Source organism: Megalops cyprinoides, chromosome 3 (assembly GCF_013368585.1).
Source record: "Megalops cyprinoides isolate fMegCyp1 chromosome 3, fMegCyp1.pri, whole genome shotgun sequence".
NCBI lineage: Eukaryota > Metazoa > Chordata > Actinopteri > Elopiformes > Megalopidae > Megalops > Megalops cyprinoides.
In genome coordinates, this window is record NC_050585.1 from 10472135 (window position 1) to 10493907 (window position 21773).

At 41.1% G+C, this 21773-nt stretch overlaps 1 protein-coding gene across 4 annotated transcripts; it reads right to left on the reverse strand.

Moving 5' to 3' along the window:
• Positions 1 to 112: 112 nt before the first annotated feature.
• On the reverse strand, positions 113 to 15111 carry lig3 (ligase III, DNA, ATP-dependent). Of its 4 annotated transcripts, none has more exons than XM_036525261.1 (21): positions 15059 to 15111; positions 13477 to 14056; positions 13007 to 13135; positions 12428 to 12640; positions 11664 to 11815; positions 11005 to 11171; positions 9822 to 9899; positions 9503 to 9671; positions 8927 to 9082; positions 7859 to 7990; positions 7676 to 7755; positions 7230 to 7317; positions 6662 to 6739; positions 5972 to 6095; positions 5605 to 5747; positions 5425 to 5499; positions 5117 to 5263; positions 4215 to 4362; positions 3150 to 3253; positions 2607 to 2693; positions 113 to 1946 (listed from the first exon to the last, which is right to left on the reverse strand). In XM_036525261.1, exons 2-21 carry the CDS (start codon positions 14024 to 14026, stop codon positions 1713 to 1715), a joined length of 3054 nt encoding a protein of 1017 aa, XP_036381154.1. In that variant the 5' UTR covers positions 14027 to 14056; positions 15059 to 15111; the 3' UTR covers positions 113 to 1712. The 4 variants fall into 4 exon arrangements, with proteins under 4 accessions (XP_036381154.1, XP_036381155.1, XP_036381156.1 ...); XM_036525262.1 differs by having other exon boundaries at positions 14961 to 15087; XM_036525263.1 differs by lacking the exon at positions 15059 to 15111 and adding an exon at positions 14581 to 14922.
• Positions 15112 to 21773: the final 6662 nt, after the last annotated feature.

Below are 21773 nucleotides of genomic sequence, written 5' to 3' on the forward strand. Positions count from 1 at the left end.
ATTCTCATCTTCAGACATCCAATATACATTTCAGCAGAATAAAAGGAGAGAAAAGCTGTAAGACGTTTCCCATTTTCCTTTAAAGTAATATGAAGCAGCCATTCCATATTTGTTTTGGGTCATGTAATCTTTATTTTGATCGAGGGGAAGTTGGAAGGACATTTCTGGATCTGGCATTTGTTAAAATCTTATGAAAAGTGACAGCTTTATATAAAGCTCAAGTCCATTTCATCACAAAGAATAGTACTGTTCACTTCCCCGCTGTGCCTTTGAAGAAACTGAAGAATTTTTCAGTCATTGGTTATTTGTACATTTCTGCACATTGATGCCACACACTTGGCAGAAACATGGACTGGAAGGCATTGTATTTGGCATACAAAACAGCAGTGGAACAGTTCCCCTTGTAAAGTTAAAAACTCACTTCACTGTTGATCACACCTTGGCACTCTTAAAAGTCCTGCCAGCTAGTGGTACATACCACTTCAGTGCGAGTTACAGAAAATAGTCACACTCTCCCAACACCTATATCATTCCAGCAGTTCTGATGCTCAACATAAACTTGAAACCAAATGAAAGATTGAACACTGAATATAAAACTGAAAACAAATTAAACTAAAAGTGTTAAATTACTGCATTAGCGGTCGATGCCAGTGTCAAACACACACGGATGCCTATGTTGTGTTTCCTTTTGTGTTCCAACGAAATTGCATTGTACAAGAGACTGTATACCCATGGGCATTATTTCTGTGCCAGAACAAATAGTATTAAAAAGCAGAACCTGGTCTTGCCATGCTCATGTTTGTGCATGTCCAAATTTCGGTCAGATAGCACCTCCTTTGGATGTCAAAGTACACCCTGAAGCAGTTTGTGGAAGTCTGTTAAAAATCACAAATGTTTTATAAAAGATTTTTAAAGCCAGATGCACCATTCATGTGTAAGAAAAGCCTGAAGTCCATTTAGATACTGCCAGTGTACATTCTTTCCTTCAGTTCCCCAGGATTTGAAATGTAGTGTCCAACTAGGGATCTTTCCATTGATCACTTAGCCCGGGAAATATGTGAATTGCATACAGCCAAATCCAGTTTACATAAATTAGACCACCATCTATCCACTTTTTTTTTTTTAGTGGGGAAGACCAAAAGCTTTCAGCAGTCACGCACACACAAGGCTGAGTATTATATTGCTCTGAAAATCAACACCACTGCAGAAAGCACTTCAATGGCCTGCCTGCTTCATATGCAAACTTGGATGGAGTGCGATTTATTGTAGAGACGGTCCTCATTAGACCTAGTTATCTTTTGGATCTGCACTTCTCTTAGACAACAGAATAAAACAAAAATATTTTTAAAAATGACTAAATATTAACATGACTAACACCTTTGTGATATTCTCCACTGAGCCAAACAAAACTGTTCATTATACCAGATACATGACTGAAGACTTGCATGTGTTATCTGGTAAACAAAACATGCCTTTGTATCTTGAAAAATACATATATTTCTAGCTTATGACCTGTCCCACACATAACACTACCTAATACTACTTCCCCTGAATGATGTAGATGGCCTACTGCGTACAATGTTGGACTATCTCACTTTGTAAACCAGTGTAGGTTTTTATCATCAGTTTTAGTGTGAAACCAGCCAGCTGTGTTTGAGTTGCACACTTTGGTGCCTTCCTCTCGTACGGTCCTCTGCACGGCGGAAACGCGGTCAGCAGGGAGGGACGACTCTTCGTTTCCGGATGCACTCCCAGATCCAGTTGGTGGTGACTTTCCGGGCCTGGCTGTCTTCCTCAGGCTCTGCCAGCGTGTGCGTGGCGGAGGCAGCGTCGTACTCCGGCACCAGGTCTCCGTCGTAGGCTACAAAGTAGCGGCGCAGTTTCTCATAGTCCTGCACCGAATCTGGCATGAACAGCTTCACCCCGCTGAAGATGTCAAGCAAGGTCTGGTTCAGGGGGAGATTAAGATCCCAAGTTAATGGCGGATATAAAAGATTTGTGGCCAGAGAGTTATTAGCCCGTGTCCTAACAATTGTGCAGCGTTATACTAGGCAGAGAGGTTTATGGCTGTGTTCTTTTACAAGCAGCATTAAAAGGACACCAGTGTTGACTTTTATTGGAGAAATCGGAACTTGAAATGAGCTCTCCGATTGCATTTGGGAGCATGAGTCAAAGTCCCATGCTGTACTACACATAATTCAGTGAGCCAATGTGCTTATGCACATCACAGTACAAACAGGCATTCTGACCAGGACAGGACAGGACAGGAAAGTTTACACGAAAATAATTCTCTAATGAAATAATTCTCTCATGAAATAATGCGTTTAATTCTTATACACCGTTATCTCCACTTTAACCTTTTGACTAATGGCTTATGGCTTATGTTTTACTTGAACATATCCCTACAAAAAATCTTAGTATGAAAATAATTATTTGGGTACAAAATGGATGTCATTAATTATATGCTACATTACAAAGAGAAAATAACTTGCATTTTGTTTATTGGCTTATTTCACCAAATAGCCTGATTAATTGTTACACTTCTTGTAATAACATCACCATTTCAGCTGACATGAGTTCTTCTGATTCCACAAGGGAATACCAACCTTTTCCTTTGCGACTTCTGTTGATTGGGAGGGGGCTGCCTTCCCTTTGCTTTGCCCATTGCTGTGTACAGTTTCTGTCTTTTTCAGCTGAAATGAATTGAACAAGAGAGGACACCAATCATAACTGAATGCACATGGTAGAAGAGACTGCAGAGCTTGCACATTCTGTTTGTGAAGCTCAGACAGAGACAGAGGCTACACCCTTTTGCCACTAACCGGCTCAGGGCAGCCAGCGATTTGTATGAAGTGTCAATAGAACTGCATCATTACTTGTGGCAAGGAACTGAAGGAGAAGCTCACCACCATCAGTACAGTATGCCCCCTCCCCCTCCCAAGGTAATTGCCTCATTTTCGCCACAAGAAAATGCTGATTTCACAGTTTTCTAATGTTTATAGCTGTAACTTGCAGACTTTTCTGCAGCGAATATTCAAGATATGTTTTAAAATTAGAGATATGCTGAAAAGGTGTACCACAATTCTTGTTTGAATGAATGTGTTGCAACAGGAAGATATCAGTAGTGTAGTTTTGGAAATGACATGCACCTTCTTTGCACTGTGTTCCTCTGCGGGAGGCTTCCTCTTGGCTGCAGGGGCCGGAGAGGGGGGCTCCGTTTTCACTGGCTTGGCTTTGGGAGTGCTACTGCTTCCTGGATATAGGGGAGAGAAAAAACAGTGTCAAAACCATTGCCCCACAATCTTAAATGGGGACTCTAAACCACCACCAGGCAAAGATGCACTATGCACAGCCAAACTACTCCATTCACTTAGAAGTGACTCACCTCTATACACACAATGATCAGATAAGGAACAGCCATTTTTCTACATTGGCACCATGCAGGACAGTTAATATCTCTTTCACAATCCCCAGTGTGTAATCCAAGTGTGGACAGTGACTTGCATTTCACTCCTCTATTCAAAAGCTTTTATGTTGGCAAGAGGTTTGCAGAGGGATTTTGCTTTTCACAAGTCCTCTAATGGTTCTGGAATTGTTCACTTTAGACCAGAAAATGAATTCTAGAGAGGTCACTGCAGCGACTTCAAAGAGGCAACAGGATCAGTGTTTCTCAATATGGTCCTGGTAAACCAAAGGATTGTTCAAATTCAAGTGATAACATTTGTCCCTTAAACAATTTTATACCAGCCTTCTCAATTACATTCAAATCAATATAATTAACTATCTATTTAATGTTTCGCTGTTTATCTTGCTATGACATCCCGGGTGATTTGCAAGGCTAGTGCTGTCTGCAAAAAGAGATAACAGACCTTTTACCTTGAAAAAAAATTGCATTATTTACTCTTTTAAGATAAGAGTAAACAAAAATAAAAAAGCTTTTCTTAATAGCACAAACACACTGGAAATGCACTCTTCTTTCAATGAAAGCAGCAGACAACTACCAAAAACTGTTGAATTCAAATCACCTTTATGATAGGAGTTCAACTGGAAGGCAGACACCATTATACTCCAGGACAAGGGGTAAAAAAGAAACACTACAATTGATAACTGCAGAAGGACAACTGTGTTAGTGCTATCCACAAACAGGAATGACCCTGATAAACTGATCCAGGGCTTATATATATCATTACACTGAGATGGTGGCAGACACTTACCGGCCTTGCTGGGCGTTGCTGATCCATGGGAGGTGGAAGGGGAGTTACTCCCGCTGTCCCCCCCAGAGGAGCCCTTATCGGTGCTGCTCTTCGAAGATCCTACCGTCACCTCAAAATCGCACCTTTCCTTTGAAATGCGGTACAGCTCCTACGTGCAAAGTGAAGCCAGAGGTGGTGACATTTGACCAAACACCCGGTGAAACTGGGGTCCGAATGGACAGCTAAATGAAGTAACTCCGAAGCCGCTGGGGAGGGCCTGCATTTCTCTCATTATTACTTCTGCCTCTGGGAGATAGAGTGGAGGTCATGTTGTCACCCCTGTGTGTTATTTCTGCCTGTCTCTGAAACAGGTGAAGGACAGGTTTGGATGAAACTTGATGACAAGGAAGTGATGGCTTGATTATAGGGGTGCTGTGACGACTGTTACAGGTGGCAGAGTGTCACTCAACTTTGTACTCAGTCCTTTTTTATGAGTGGAAGATATGTTCACCTCTAGGTTAAGCTGAGTTTCTATGCTTATCCTTGAGTATCTTTTTGCATTTGCCTCTGTGAACATAAAAGCCACTGATTGATTACACTGACAAATGCTGATTTTTGCTTTTGGGTCAAACTTAATAAATTCTTAAATTATAGGGTAGTTACGTACTTTATGTAGAGGGATCTACATAACTCACATACCCCATCTACCAACAGAAAGGAAACTCCTTTCATATAAAATGAGTGCTAGAGACAACTGTTAAGGTTGGCAAGAGACATGCACTCTACCAGGTGTTGCCTTTAATTTATTAAATTGTATAAGATCCGCACAGAGGTGCATATGAGGATAGGGCATTAGGCTAAGCTTGACTATTTTGAATGAGTACTGACAGGCAAAGCAACAGAGAGATTAAGGTAAACTGTACTTTGAGCTGGTGGAGGTTTGTGGCACTCTTCCAGTCTTTGTCGTCACGGATACGCGTGCAGCGTGGGAAGCGGATGGAGATGCCATCAGCCGTGTGCATCTCAGACTTGGAGAACTCCGCCCCTGTGATCTCCCATACAGGGGCTTTCTATCCGGGAGAGAGGCAGACATGTACATGGGTCAGAGTGACAATGACTACAGGTTAAATTCTACATTCCTTCCTGCCTATTACCAGACTACCACAAAGCATATTTAAAAATACATTAGTCTCCACCTTGACAAAAAAGGTAAAAATGGTTTAATACTCACTTCAGGATCCCGGATTATGAAATCTGGATAATAGTTTTTGATGATTTTCAGCCAGCTTGGGATTTTGCTTGGATCCTACACACAGACAAACACGAATGTTATAAAAGTAGCGGCAGTCCAGGCCAGAAAAAAAGGCATGAGCCATCCCAGATTTATGCACTGCTAAGTTTAAAACGATACCTTGCTGATCTTGATCACATCCAGCTCATCCTGAAGCCGGGCCAGAGTGGCGTCGTCATACCCCCCGGAACACTTAGTCACTGTGCACCACTTCTTGGAATCAGGGTCATAGCAGCCCATCAAAAAGCTGGACATTATTCCCCCTGTGGACAGACACGTGTTTACATGGTGGAGAATCCACTGCTCACTGCCCTGCCACAACATTATGTACCGTTAGGCACGCTGTGCAGAGTAACAGTCGGTGCCCAACACTGCAGAACTTTCTGTAACAGGTGGATGCTCTGAAAGACTGTTCCTAAAGTCTCCTGGTTTGTGATTTTGCACATTCAAATGCCCCATTTACAACATTGCCCACTTGTTTACTGACCATTTGAACCTTTGCCGTAAAAAGCCCCTAAAACCACGAGATCTGCAGTGTCTGCCATGGCCCCTTCGTTCAGATAGTCCTTCTTAACCTTCAGCCAGTGGCGCTTCCCTGGCTCGTAGGTGCCCTTTAAAAAAAAAAAGAAAAAAAAACACTATTTATCACTTTGACAGAAGCCATATAAGAGCACCAGACATAACCCTGGTTTCTGTTTATCATTCACAAACCTCTCCAACTAGACAGGATGCCTGCCCACTGCCAAGGCTGCTGTCCCGATCCATCTTAATAATGCTGAATGCATTAAGAATAAATGGGCACCATCTGGCTGGGGACTGAACCCAAATCCTTCCGGTGTCAGGGCAGTCACGCTGAACTGACATACCACTTTTCACATTAAGTGTGTGTGTGTGTGTGTGTGTGTGTGTGTGTGTGAGTGTGAGTGAGTGAGTGAGTGAGTAAGTGAGAGAGAGAGTGAGAGAGAGAGCGCGAGAGAGCGAGAAAATATATATTTATGAAATTACTGAATTACTGTAACATTCTATATCATATATACGTACGCATTCAAATACAGTTCTCTGTTACTGCCACTCTGGAGGATCCCATAGTCTTTGCGCTGTCTTTTTGTAGATGATTTGTATGTACTGGGCAGTTATGAGTATTCACTCTACAGCAGCTATCCTGACGAGTGCCCACCTTGATGTCCTTCAGTACCAGTCCCTCCAGCCCCTCCCTGATGACGCGGGTGATCATCTCTGCCAGGTCTGCAGCTTTCTACAGTAACAAGAATGCCATGTATGCCACTCACAGAACACACAGCCTACTTGCAACCTTTTAACACATACTGCCCAAACAGCAGTGAATTATTTTTATACCTACTACCAACACAGTTGTGCATCAGTTTTTTTTTTTTTCCCTTATACACTCAAACAGCACCTTGCATCAATCCCTCAGTAATATACCCTACATTATTTAGCAACTATACCTAACCAGGGCTTGCAAATATGCTGTTTTTCAGAAGGAAAGTCAATAGGTATCTGAAGAAGAGCTTCAATCTACTTAGCTTGATGCACCAAGCACACAACAAATCAATGACAGTTAAAAGATTAATAAGTCCATCTGAATTCTTTCTCTGGTGTTTAATTTGTTATGATCCCTCCCTAGGTGCCTTTCAACATATCTAACTGTTAAGGATGTATGAAACCACTTGCTGTTTGGATCAAATAAATCCTGTGATTCAAATGTGTGAGGCTGCTTTACTTACAGTGACGTGCTTCATCTCAGAGAACAGTATCCTGTTGGGAACTTCGACCATGTTATCATGGAGGAACTTCCTTCGCTCATACAAGGGTCTGAGAGTAGAAGTATAACAGCTATTGATATGAGAACTACGCCTGGGCTAATACTGAAAAATATTAGACATCAACAGGCCTGCAACAAGAATTTTAAGTCCCTGTGAAAATGTGGTGTAACTGCTGTTCAGTATAAGATCATGGCCAGACGGTGATATAATAACATGATTTATAACATAAATCAGTCATGAAGGGGATTTAAAAAAAATTGCCAGATGTGTCACAGATATAAGTGAGGGAATTACCATGGGATTTACTAAGATGAATGTAAATTCAGTAATTACAGTTCTACAGATGAACAGCTGCCATGTCTATCAAAATGGACAAATTCTGAGGAGGTAAAAATAAATCAACCTACTTGTCCATCAGGCTCACACCATTGAAATAAATGCAGTCGAACACAAACAGGCACACCTTGGCGTCTTGGAAGGCCGCTTTCTGAAATCAAAAGAGTTGAGTTGTTACATAACCCGTATTCATGCTGGTGTTTGTTTGGTCAGAGACAGAAGACAAAGTGAAATCAACCAATCCAACACCTCACCTTGTGCACTCCCAGGGTTCCAAAGGGGAGGGGCTTGCTGGTGTTGGTGTCAATGAGAAGCACTTCTGCATCTAGAATCATGCTGTGACCCCCTGCGAAAGCCTGCGGGATGAACTCTTTGAAATGGGCCACCTGAAAGAAAGGAGGTCTCTCAACATCACTTCCACATTCACAATCTTCATATTGGGTACTTCGTTTGATATTGATATTTCATCAATGTTTAAGAAAGATGAAGTCTGGTAGTAAATTTAAGGAACTCTGTAAAAGGAGTGGCCTTCAGAACAGAATATGCATTCTAAAGTTTAGCATAAGTTGTGGAGCTTGTAAAAGCAGGCAAAGAACTCTGCAGTTTTAATTGCGGACAACTCCTGATTATCTGGGAGAGAGCTGTGGCATGGATAATCTAGCACAGTGTCAAATGTCATTTAATTACTTCTTTACTGTGTACATTTACAAACAACACACATCATCACATAAAAAAGACCTGCTGGTTGAAGCACTAACAACCTTACCTCTAACACTGCATGCAGTGTATAATTTGCTTCCCAGAAAGATTCAAATAACTAGCACAATGCAAGTTATGACAAAAGAAGAACAATGGCAGCTGATTAACACTGCCATGTAAAGTTGCCTATTTAGCCAGCTTCTTTTAATGAACATTTGCAAAACAATCAGATGTTTTACTTGGCTGTATATTGTGTCATGATTTCAAAGGGAGTATATTTGCTACAATTTGTCCATTTGTCTGCTCTGATTAGACTACCCCCTAAATCTACCTCTACTGACACCATATGGAGAGGGCAAAAAACAGTATTACAATTTCTACTTCACACAGTGCATGCATAAACTTTTGCCCTCAAGTATGGATGATCTGAAAACCAGACAACCTACAACCAGACAATCTACAACCGGATTATCAGGAGGATAACATACAGACAAATTCTGACTTACCAAGCCCTTGTTCTGGTGTAAAACTAGCATTTAAAATAGCTGGAGGGGTAAGTTTTAAAAAAAAAAAGCTGATTCGGTAAGTTCCGGACATGAAAGCTGTCTGAGGACAGCGCTCACCTTATGAGGTAGCACAGGTTTCAGGCTGCGGCTGAAGTAGCTGAAGTGATCTCCGTTCTTGTGGACCTGCACGCGCTCGCCGTCGTACTTGATCTCTGAGTACATCCCGTTAGGACACTTCTTCATGGCGTACTCGATGGATTTACATGCTTCTGCCTGTCCGCAACACAACACTTACAGCTGAAAACTTGTGGAGATTTCCAGTTGACACCTCTCCACGATCACCTGCATTCAGCCGGGATCACCTGGACAAAAACTAAAGCCTGCATTATATCTAAAGTTTAGATTCTAAACACACTGTGCTTGGTCCTTAATTTTGGCTATATATATTTCAAGAAACTGTGAATGGTTTTTAGTTACACCACAGCATGGCTAAACAAACGTATATACAAATAGGCTTACATTCTTAAATCCCCTCACCAAATTTCCCAAGTACAGTGTTTCTCATCATAGTGCACTGGGGCTCAAGGTCACCGCTCAAAGAGCGCCAATGTGACAATTTTATACTGGTCTGTGCTCTGTGACAATCACACTGATATGTGGGTTTTTGTGAAGGGTACAGAAAGAAGTACTCACCAGCATAGGCTGGACAGGGGTCATGAGCGTGGCCTCCACACTCAGGATCTTTCTGGGCCCTGAGCCATTGGACGCCTCCTGCTGATTCCGCAGCACCCTGTCAATCACGTCTCCCAGATTACGAGAGGCTTTGAATGCATCATAGGCATTCGGGTCCACAGCATCCAAGCTGCAGGGGATACAGGAGAGAGTGTTTGAAGCTTGTGACAGACACCCCAAGCACTGCCACTGTATAACTTAACAAAACTCATAATTGACCAATTAGGTGTATTAGAATGTTTAACACATTGGAGGACATGGTAACACTGTAAGAACATACACATGCTTAGCTCCAGCATTCATTTTAAGGTCGTGCTTGATGAGCCTTATAATGCATTTCAGGTCATTCCCAGTGCATCTGGAATAGAGAAAAAAGAACGATGAATCAATTAGTTTAGTGAGAGAGACTTGTCCTTCATTTAACTTCTCTAACATGAAAACGCTGCCTGATTTGGCAGGAAAGATAAAGATAAAGTTTTCACAGCTCAATATTCTATTATAGCCAATATTGTTTTGTTTAAATATCTACGTGGAAAGCACTCAAGTGTTAGATACATTCACTGCACACAAGAAACTTCTTTTCATTCCAAAATGGTTGCATCGCTTCTTGGAATGGCATAACCCCTTTATTTTCTAGCTCCAGGGCAATGGCACAAGTCCTGCCTCCCCGTCAATCTCCAGAACAACTGCAGGAAAAGGACAGCTGTCTCCACTGCAGCTGCTGCTAGGGCGATAATGACAATTGACGGGGACGAGCGAAATACAATTTGTTCCAGGCTGTGAGTGAATTAAGTTATGAAAATGGGAATCCACTAATATTAGATTGCATGGACTGACCTGTGATTAGAGGCAGTCTTTCAAAAGACTGCAACCAAAAGCTTTAAAATGACCTAAAGCCTGTTGGCTGAGTGTTATCTAACTGCACCTATTGAATGTCTACAGAAAAAAAAAAACATCATCAAATTATTTTAAACATGTAGCTGGGTGATTATTTGTTACTGTTGCAATATTTTCCAAATTTAACACATCTGCTATTAATGACAATTAAAGAATAAACTTCCAAAAAAATGGAATGTTTTCATTTTCCTGTGTAGATATTGCTCAAGAAACGTTATTTCACATAATTATGTAGTGGAAATGGAAATATTTCAAAATATAAAAATTTGATAAAAAAGTCTGAATATACACTACTTGTCCACATGACTGCTGTCACATACACCACTATGATGAGGAGAAAAGTTATGTGCTCGCTATTATAAAATAGAGAAAGCATATGACACATTACAAAACTGACATTGGAATAAATAATAATGGATTCAGAATTATGATTTTTGGGGCGAGCAGAGCACAGAAAATCAAAAGATGCACCTGCACTCTCCCATCACAAGTATATATGCAGATAGCTAGCAAAAAGCATAACACTCCTAGGAACCTAGGAACCTAGGACCAGGAAAATGTTTGACCTTTTAGATATGGCCTCCAGCTCCTTCTGCTGGTCATCCTCCTTAGTGAGTTGGGCCAGACGGGTCAGTGAGGCATCCACCTCCTGGAGTGTCAGAAGACTCTTGGCTGCCGGAGGGAAGGACTTGCTCCCTTCAAAGAAGATCCTCACTGTCTCCGACACATCCCCCTGCGCACCACGAGGAAAGGCGTAACAAATCAGACCTGGCACTTAAAGTATTCATTCTCATTTGTCATCTGAACTGATAATGAGTCGTCTGACAACCGTGCTCTTAACTGAGATAATGCATTCACAAAGACCAGGCTATTAAAGGCAGCAGGAAATTCACCCGCCGGCACACGCAGCTGCCTTTTCTCATAAAGGACAAGTGGGTAATGAGCAACACTCCATACTGCAATTAGGGGCAATCTGTGGATACTTATCTCAGTTGTCACCAGATGCATGTAAGGTCAGCTGAAAGTGCCAGGCCTGACCAGCTGGCAAGCAATATTAAAATGCCTCCAGCTCGGCACAGGAAAAAGAAAGTTGTCATGCAAATATGCAAATATGCAAATGAGAGTCACCGCAAGAGATAGCCTACTGGGATCAAGAATGAGGCTGCCCCCATGCTTTACTGAAAGTGCTTCTATCTCTACCAGACAGAGGGCCCGAGACACTGACCTGCTCCAGGTCCCGCACCATCTCGTCCTGGTTGCAGTTGAAGATACGGCTGAACAGCTTGACAATCTGCTTATCATTCAGGTTGTACACACTCTTGACCACTCCTGGGAGAAGCAGCTTCACAGTCAAGTATAGGTCTCCCCTGAACTTATCTACATGAGGCAGTAAGGCAGAAAAAAACAAAGGGCCTTCAGGTATGCCACAATTGTACAGAGCTTGACAACAAACAGGAAGTACCTGCTTCAGAGAAGTGCAACGTCACAATAATACTACTGTAATAACACAGTATTTAAGTAACAATAATTATAATGCATATCTGCAAGCCAGTCCATCATATGCATTGGATTAGGTGTACCTTTGTGGTTAGATTTAGAGTTAGGGTTATGCAGACGTGCAGTTACATAGACTGAAAACACATTTCTGCATATCATTAACTGTTGAGGTTGCATGAAAATAAGTGTAGGCTTACACAATGGCTACAGGTTTATGACACAGGCAAACTTACATTAATATAAAGTGGTAAGTAAAGCAAGAGGATATATTAGAGCTGTATATAATCATCTAAACACTATGCAAAGGCACACATACAAAGAAGCAAAATGCAAATCTGAAAACAGATCTAACACACACAATAGGTCTTAAAATATTCTATCAAACAGCCAGAGAAATGCTTCTTGTACTAACACCAGAACTAAAACTAGCAGTCCCAGACAAAGCAAGATTGCATTTGAAGTTCTGAGGTAGTGTCTGGTGAACCTACTCACCCCCTCCAGAGCCCTTCCTCAGGAAGTCCTGGATGATCTGAGTCTTGACATTGTAGCTGGGCTTCTCTGCCACCATGGCACACACTTTGCGAAACTCTCTTAATAGGCAGTCCTTATGACTGGGGTCACACATCTGCGCTGATAGTGTGCTCCCCTGACTCGCTTTGGCAGGAGAGGGGCCTGGGCTGGTGGTTGTGGTTCCTGCTTTGGTAGCTGGTTGGCAAATTAGAATAGGTTTGCAATACAGCCATCATTGAAGGCATAAGTACACACGTTAACAGAGGCACTTGTACAACGGCTCACGGCAGAAAAATAATCAGTCAACCTTACAATCATTACTTAACCTGGATAAGACTAAAAATGAAATGCCTTCATGTAAGTCAATGAGTATTTGGAAATGGTCCCCAAAGGAAACCGTTTAGTTGGCATACTAACAGAAAGGTTTCATTTCCTTGGAAATAACTGCCTGGTAATTGACTCTTTTTGCATCTCATATATGCAAAGTATACTGCCATATCTACCAAACTATCTGGCCACACACAGCCAAGCCTCCTTATGTTCCAAAAGTCACACTTTTACCTGTAAAGCCAGAGAACTTTCGAGGAGCATTGGTGGACGGATCAGGAAGTGGTGCCGTTATCCCGCCACTGCTGTTCAACTTCGCTTGAACTTTCTTCTTTGGGCTTGCATTTGTCTTTGCAGCCAGCTCTGTCACAGTAAAAACAGATCACAGACACCAGTGATGTTCAACTGCCCAGCCTCCATCACAGCCTACAAAGTCTGCATGAGAATATGTGATGGTAAAATAAACAGACACAATGAAAAACATTCTGACAAGAACTTCCTGAACTGGTTTAAGATTAGTATATCACATCACTCAAAGTGTCAGGTACAGGCTACAGCCCTGGAATAAAACAGATTCTGTCTGAGAGTGGATCTTAAGTATTGCGTCAAATATTCACTTGCACATACATACAATATCCTAATACATGCAAGATACATGTGACACATAATAAATAAAGACCGACCCACTCCCTAAATCGTCATACCTCCCACGTGTTTGTTGATGAGATCTTTGTCCTCATCCTGCAGCTCCTCCCAGCCCTCCAGGTCAGTGATGTCGTCGATCTTCTTTGTGGTCGCCCGAGCGCGCTCCAGCTTCTCGAAGATGCACTTCACGTGGTACCACTCCTTCATCTCCCCCGCGGATTCGCTAAAGGGATTGGGCACGATCTTGCCAATGCGCACCAAGCCCTTCATGATCTTGTCCTTGCACTTCTTGCAGCCGGCCGTGCCGCGCTTGGCGTACTCAACGCAGTACCTCTGCTCTGCCATTGTCGTTCCGTCGCTGCCGCGCTGGGGCAAGGATACGCGTAAAGTTGATCGGGGGGAAAGGCTGACTGATCGCGATGCTTGTGTGAACTGATAAAAGCGGCCGGGCTTGGGCAGTAACCCTACAGCGCGAAGAGTCACAAACTGGGAGCACGGGTAGACGTGAAAAGAGCTGGCGACTTCCCAGTAAGGTTCGATCCTGCACCGCTTTCCCAGAGGTGCACTGTGCACAGATCGTAGTACTCTGAAAATGCAAAGTCTAGGCATCCAACATCGTTATTTCTCCAGTGCTGACATCTAAGAGAAGGGGAAAAGAAAATATCCCAAAGACATGACATCATTAAGTACATTAATGATAAAAAAGACTCCTGACATTTCCCAACAACGTATGCTTACCTCACTTTATGTTCCTTTTAATTATATGAACTATGTGACTGTATAAAATGGACAAAGCAGTGAGAAAGAATAATCTTTTCGAGCACTTTTGAAACCGCACATTTATATAGATGCACACATGTTACAAGCATGCATTATCATGCATGATAACACATTATCGCCCCAGACTATTACTTGGGGTTTTAATAATGAACCGTGAATTGAATTACAATAGTGCACTTAAGTAACCGAGGCTGGAAAAGCAAGCAGCATAGGCAAGTGACGGCCAGGACCAGAAGAGTAGCAGCGTCATTCATCAAACGTTTCTATATCGCTACCTAGCAAGTTAGCAGTTAGCTACTGACCTACGGTTTCCTGTTATCTCGAGCCATTCAGTTAAAAAACAGTGGAATAACTTGCTGCATACAGACAAATTGAATATTGACCTCAGTGCAGGCGATCGGCGTGTAGGTAGGCTGCAAAGCTACTGTAACTTGTCCAAACTTGTTTTAGCTTCTGTCAAACAGCAGCTAGCTGGTCTGCCTAGGCTACCTTGCATGCGGTTTCGTGATGCCTTTAACAAGCCAGCTAATGAGTCCGCTGTCGTAAGTCTGGTATTTCGTGTCAGACAGGGCTATCTGATACAATCAGCAAATAGCTTTTCCCAAGAGTTACCATTTGCAGATGTATTTTATTTCCTTGCACACTAGCGAGCAAGTAGGCTGTTAGCTTGTTAGCAACATACACTTAGCTACTCTAGCCACCTTTCTTGTTCCGCATATTCTGAAGGAGTTCCATACTCAGTTAGCTCAGTGTTTTTCCTTACCTGTCTCACTCATCTATTTTACTTTCATAAGTTTTATTTATTTTTGAAAACGCAAAGCTAGTTAGCTCATCAGCTAGCTAGCGATATGGGTTACATACCCATCTGAATCTGTGAGCTGTTGTCTATGTGTAACGTTTCCCTTTAAATCCTTGCCACGCTTCCTCTTTTGTTCCATGGAGTTTCCTGTTTAGTGCGCATGCGTGGTGTACACTTTCTGTATGCCGACAAATATACGTAGCCCTTTCATTGATACACGATGCACAGCACATGCAGTACTCTGTGGCCTCCACCACAGAAATCACAGGATTAGTGACTGTCTCTGAAAGGAACTTTCAATCTTGGAGCAATGATTTAAAGCACAGTTTATGAATACCATCCAGACACACAAACATCTTTTAATAAACATATATTAATAAACATATTCAAGAAGGCCATGTAATGTTTTGTAAAACCCCTTTTTAAGATGTGATATTATAGATGTGATGTTTTATATTTTATGTCAGACTATCATGGTTCATTACTGATTCCAAGAAATGCATTTTACTTGCTGAAATGACCTGTGATGAAGAGCTGATTTGGATGCTGTCAATGCTTGTTTGGTCAGAAAGTTTGGACCTATCATCATTGACCACAATTCCTCTCTCAAAAGAACCTTCTGTACTAGTTCAGCAATGTGTAAACAATGAGGCAGGTGCCAATACAATGGTTATAAACTGCATATCTCAGCACTTGCCATCTCCTCCAACAAAGTGTCAGACTTGAGGTATCCAGTTCCATAAATCACCAGATTTCCTTATGACTGATACCTGTGATTTACTGCAGTCAAAATATCAATCTGGGTGGGTAATTATTCTTAGACACCTCAGAACCTAAGAAGAATCCCAAACCATTGCCTGAAGTGATCTGTGTATGAGAGCATTTTAACTGCCACATTGTTTGCCCTTACCAGATTTGTGCCATTCAAGCAACTTCAGTGCAGGTCTGCAAGTTGCTTCCTTAGTACTGAATGGATTTGAACCTTATCTGAGTATAAACCACCAAACAGCAGAAAGGGACAATAGCACGACAAGAAGAAAGCTAGGTGACAAGAACCGTGGGTGGTGTGGATGACACCAGTGACTTTAACAGAAGATGACTTTATTACTGTGCGATTTAAACCAATGAAAACTTCCCATTGGTGTGAAAGATATATAACCTTGGTGTGAAAGATATATATGTTTCTAAATTGCTAATGATGTAACTGGAACTGAGGCAGCTCTGAGGTATCACTGCAAGTCATTGCGAGGAAGCAGAAAGTTTTCAAAAAAAGAAATACTTTTAAGAAGAAGAGGCATTCACCATGCACAAATAAATTGCAGAACGTTTTTGGTGTCTTTAAGCGATAAGAGATATAAATGTAGAGAAAAAAAATGCTCTCTAGAAAAATGAATGTTTCTTCCCATGGACTCGCAGCAACAACAAAGAGGATCTTCAGTTCTACTCATGTCATCAGCAGTCACAAGAGGGGTCAGCTCTGGGCTACCTGCTCTGAGGAAACATCATTCTCAGTAATCAAGGTAATGCTACATACATACACTGTACGAAATATCACTTGACAAATTTTGAATAGAGACACCCTTTAACTGTTGACCTTATAAATTGGACACACTCTAATTACCAGCTTCTGGAGTATCTTGCAGATCAATAAATATGCTTTCGATGGATATGGTGCTACACTGATGAACATATATCTAACTGTAATATTCCAGTATTTTTACATGATGCAACAAATAGTAGATTAAGATGCAATAAAAATAACAGATTTTCATTTTGAAGTCATCACTGCAGTGTTTTGGAAAAATACCATGGACAATACTGAGGTTATATATTACTGGTGAGTAGTTGTCTTTTTTTAAAGCAGTCCACAGAAAATCTCTTCATTTTCTGTTTAAAATGGAATGCAAGATGAAGCCAACATACACCTTAAGGGCGGATACTGAGTTCAATTAAATTTAGCACCTTAATGCACATTCAAAATGATGGTGCTGTTCACTGAAGCTATAATTTTCATTACCTTACTGGAACAAAAGGTGGCAGCAGAGCTATTTGCTCAGTTCCCCCTTTCTATTATTATTGCAGTCTTAGTTAAAAATCTTCTCACTCACAAACCCTCACTTTTCTCATAGGCCCTCAGTCAGGGACACAAATATTTCATTTTGAGAAATGAGGAGCCTGAGAGAGGCAGCGGCAGAAACCCATTTCCTTACCAGGAAGCAGCACTCTTCCCATGAGTCAGACATTGTTGACTAGACCAAATTTAGCGAAATGTTCGTGGATTTGTTGGTTAAGCGCCAAGATGACAAGCTCTGTTTACAGGACATCTCCAGTTAAAAGGCTGTACTACTGCTGCGTGTCTGCCCTCCTTTTTAGCAGGCAGGGTGGAATTATATTTGTCAGGATATTGTCAGCCAGCATCAGAATAAGGTGTTCTCTTGTTCTCGGTCCTGCAGCGGGTAATCAAAGAGAGGAAAATTATTAATGGGGAAACTCAAGATGTTGATGTAATGCTCTCCTGTAACTGCTAGTTCAAGCAGAGATTTAAAATGTATTTTGAGAACAACATGCAATGCAACTCTTTGTACTCGCTGGTAGTGCAGTGGTAAGAACACTGTAAGGGTGGCTCTTTGCAACACAGAAGTGACACCACTGTTGTAACTCTTGAGCTAGGGTCTTAACCTCAACTGCCCCAAAAGAAAATTGAGTTAATTTATTCTAAGACAACTGATGAATGCAACAGTATACATTGCACATCACTTTAGATAAAGACATTAGCTCAACAAGTAGATACACTTCTAAAACAGTGCCTGGGATTTGTAGTGACAACATCCGTATATGGATAAACTATTAAATAACTGTCAGAGAGATCTGTGAACCAAATGATTCCTGGTTGGATGGACTGGTTGAATTTCTGATGCATAGACTTAACCATTTATTGGGATCTATCAAACAATGAACATGTGAGTTTCACATACAGCGAAACTGAATACAGCAGTCTCATTGTTATAGGACAGAGGAAACACTGTAATTAATCTTTCCTAAAATTGCTTTGCTTTTTCTGAGTTGTAGGATCTGGCTTTAATAATAAAAAAATGTTGACATGTGAAATCTGTCAATAACAAGATAATTCTGCTTGCCCAATCTTCCTTTGATATTCTGTGCTGGAGGATAAAAGCCTTTTTTTTAGAAAATTACATTGAATATCTTTTGATGAATGTGCTCTCTGTGCAAGATTATTACACCACTGGGAGGTAGGGTACAAGAGATGACAGCTAATTTAAATGTGAATCATGGGTAAATTAAGAGGTACCATTCAAGTACAATGTTCTGCCTGATTATCCACAATCTCTTTAAATATAAATGAAAAGTTTGAAAATATTAAATTCATAGCTTTTTGGCACGATTTCAAATTAATCAAGTTTAGATATGCTAGAATGCATTAATAACAATAGATTATTATACTCACATTCCTCATTTGAACCAATCAGGAGACTTTGCTGTTCATAACAAAACAATAAGATTGCATCAGATCAGTTAGTCATTGATAGCACTTGATAGCTCCATGCACTTTGGGGTTCATAAAGCCTTATTCTAGCTCCACTGCTAGTAGGAATATTTATGTGGATGTATCAGAAAAATAGGAGAGCCTGATTTAAATAAAACTACAAAAAGAAGTGTGAATACTCAGTACATTCATACAAAACATTTTAGAGACAAAATGATTCTGGCTTCTGTTTAGCTCTAAAGAATAAAAAAATCTCAGAGAATGAGGAAGAGAAAATGTGTTGGGGTGTAATAAGGTTCCTTCTTCATTCACTCCTTCATTGAGCTTCTTTCTAAATACTCTACAATAGGAGGGGACTGATGGAATGAAGGCCGCAAATGGTCAATAGAGAGGATGTAGACATCATCTGAGGTAGTAAGAACACAGAGGCACAAACATAAGGGTGGCATAATAATTCAGTTTGGAGCCTCAGTGCCTCCTGTAGTGCACTTCCAAAGCACTTATAAACAGCGAGGTGCACCGTTCCTCCTCAGTGCACCTCTCCACTGCAGCAGTAATTTAATGCCAGCCATCAGAGAGATAATGTCTCACACAGTCAAACGGATAAACATTTTAGTGGGCTCAACAGATGACAAAGAGCCTGGCCTACCAGAGGAATTCATAGCCACAGTTTTGCCTGCCTCATCCCTCCAATGACACAGAAGTCTGTCACATCATGATGCCAGGTGGTGAGACTGCTCAGATAGATTACTTTTAGGCTTATGATCAGTTCTTCACACACACAATAAGGCTGAAATGGACAATAACACAAAGACATCTGTATAGTGATCCGGATTCAGAACAAAAAAAAAAAATCATCACAGCCCTTGTTTTAATGCATCAAAAATTTTAATTAACATCAAGATGGGGGTGATCTCACATATGATTTGTATGATCGGAGGCCTCACTCTCTGGAACAACCACAGATCCCGCCCTTTCCTGCAGTATGCCTGCCCATGAGGAGTTATTGACATGTATCCCAGCAAATAAAATTCGAAGTACAGCAAAAAGCCAGCATTAGTGTAGAATGATTCCAGAATTCCTTTTACTATCAAGGATCAATATAAAAATATTATTGTAGAGCAGGGGTTCAAAAACTGCAATTTGACCACCTGCAGCTCCAGTGCAGGTGATCAGTCAGGTCCATTATTTTACTGATGGGCAAATGTTTGTTACATCAAACTGTGAGTTTAACAGAGGCCATTTTCAATTGGTTGAGTTTTATTGATATCATATTGAATGACCTGTTTGCTACTGGAAGGAGGGAGGCTGTAAATTTTGCATTTAACACCAGGGCCAATGCAATTGTATTCAAATCTATTTAATTTTTCATCAAGTTTTGGCATCAAGAGTCAAGAACACTGTTACAATGTAGGGGGAAATTATGTGATTGCCGTATGCCCCACTGTGAATTAATGTACACAGCTACAGTCTGGCCCCTGCCCAAATTGCTCTGCAGGTCAATGACAGTTGTATCTGTCTCAAGAGAGGACTCTGTGCCGAAAGTTATGTATGACTTTGATTGATTTTGGCCCATGCATCTACAATATCAATCCTCATTTCCTGAGACATCAGATGGCAATTATATATTGTATTTGTGTATACATCATGAATCAAAAGAGGGAGCTATTTGCAGTGAGCTGTCACGTACCACAAAAAGCCAGGAGAGGGAAAATGTTCAGGGAGGAAAGTTTCTGAGTTACTATTGATTTTCGCTTTCTAAATTACCACGTTTCGCTTACACATCCGCGTCTTGGAATAAGCGAAATGGCTCCACTACATTTCCAAACTCAATTAGAGTGCAAGGCAGGAGTCCCATAGGACGAAGCAGAGGGAAACTAATTAAATGACTCAGCATTCAATGGTCACTGGCCCACGATTAACAGCGGAGTAAAAGACAATGAAGTCAAGCCGATGTTGAGGAGACCTTTTACCCAAAGACCATGGCTCAACAAAAAGAAATATGAGAGAGAGAGAGAGAGAGAGATCTGAACCGCTGTCAAAATATTCACGGTTCAATCCAAACATTTTCTCACCCTGACATTTTTAGCGGAAATGAAAACCTTGATCAAACAGAACTGTCATTTGCAGGTCTGATGTTTTTCATATCAGTGCAGGTCAGACTGGAAGGGGATTAATAGTCTTTATCTGTTTATGCAGGGTTAACAAAATGCAATGCTTTTAAGCACATAAGCACATATGGCACATTCAAAGAAACAAAAACAAGAAATTGATAAAGACAAGAAAGAATGAGCAAAGAAGCTACACAGTAAAAAAAGATAAATGACCAACCAAGACAACAGAAAATATGTGGATTGTGACAGGCCTGTATGAATTATTATGGAACTGCACCTCCCTAATGACAAAAGCCATGCTGATATTTATGACATACCATGGCCTCTTATGACTCAGAATATTAAGTGAAGCAGTATCCCTGCACCTTGCAATACGGAATTTAATGTGTTCATTATAATACCTAAAATCAAAGTAGACATGGGCTGCTTTTTTATGGTGCTGGGCTGCACAGTGCATTGTGTTATGTATATTTGGTGTAGTTTGCCTTGAACAACCTGTTGTGAATATTGATGATCATCAGCTCAGGGTGAAATTCAATGTAATTTGAATACAAAAATTTATTCATTTAATTCTACTGCTGATTGTTCTCATGGTACTGTTCTTGGTATTTGTATGCCTTGGCACACTGGACGTGCATGTATTTTTCTTTGATGAGTATTTATTGCAGCCAAGAATTTTGCTTTAAAAGACATTGCCTCAGAGTACATTAACAAATAACATTTCTAAAGCAAACAAGCCAGACTACACTACTCCCACAGAAAGAGACCTGTTTGCTTTGCCAATTCATTTGTGAGTGCTCTGAATGTAGACTGCTTCCTCACCTTTTTTCATCCCTGTGCTGATGAAAATGTGCATGGCAACATTATTATTTCCATTGATTGCTGCTCACCCCAATGTCAAGACATTTAATCTTTCATTTATTATTCGCTCCCCTCCTTCCCTCCCTCCCTCCCTCTCTCCCTTTCTCATTTTTTCGCCCGAACGTCAATCGATATCGGCCATGAGAGCTCAGTATTTCGCCCAGCCTTTTCCTGAAACCCATCACTGTGACTGAGAATGAAGCCCTGTGCTCTGTGAGTTTGTGTTTAAGTCGTTTGATTTTCAATTTAGACTTCCTGGCAGACTCTGCCTCCCTAAGTTTTTGCCCCGTTGACTGA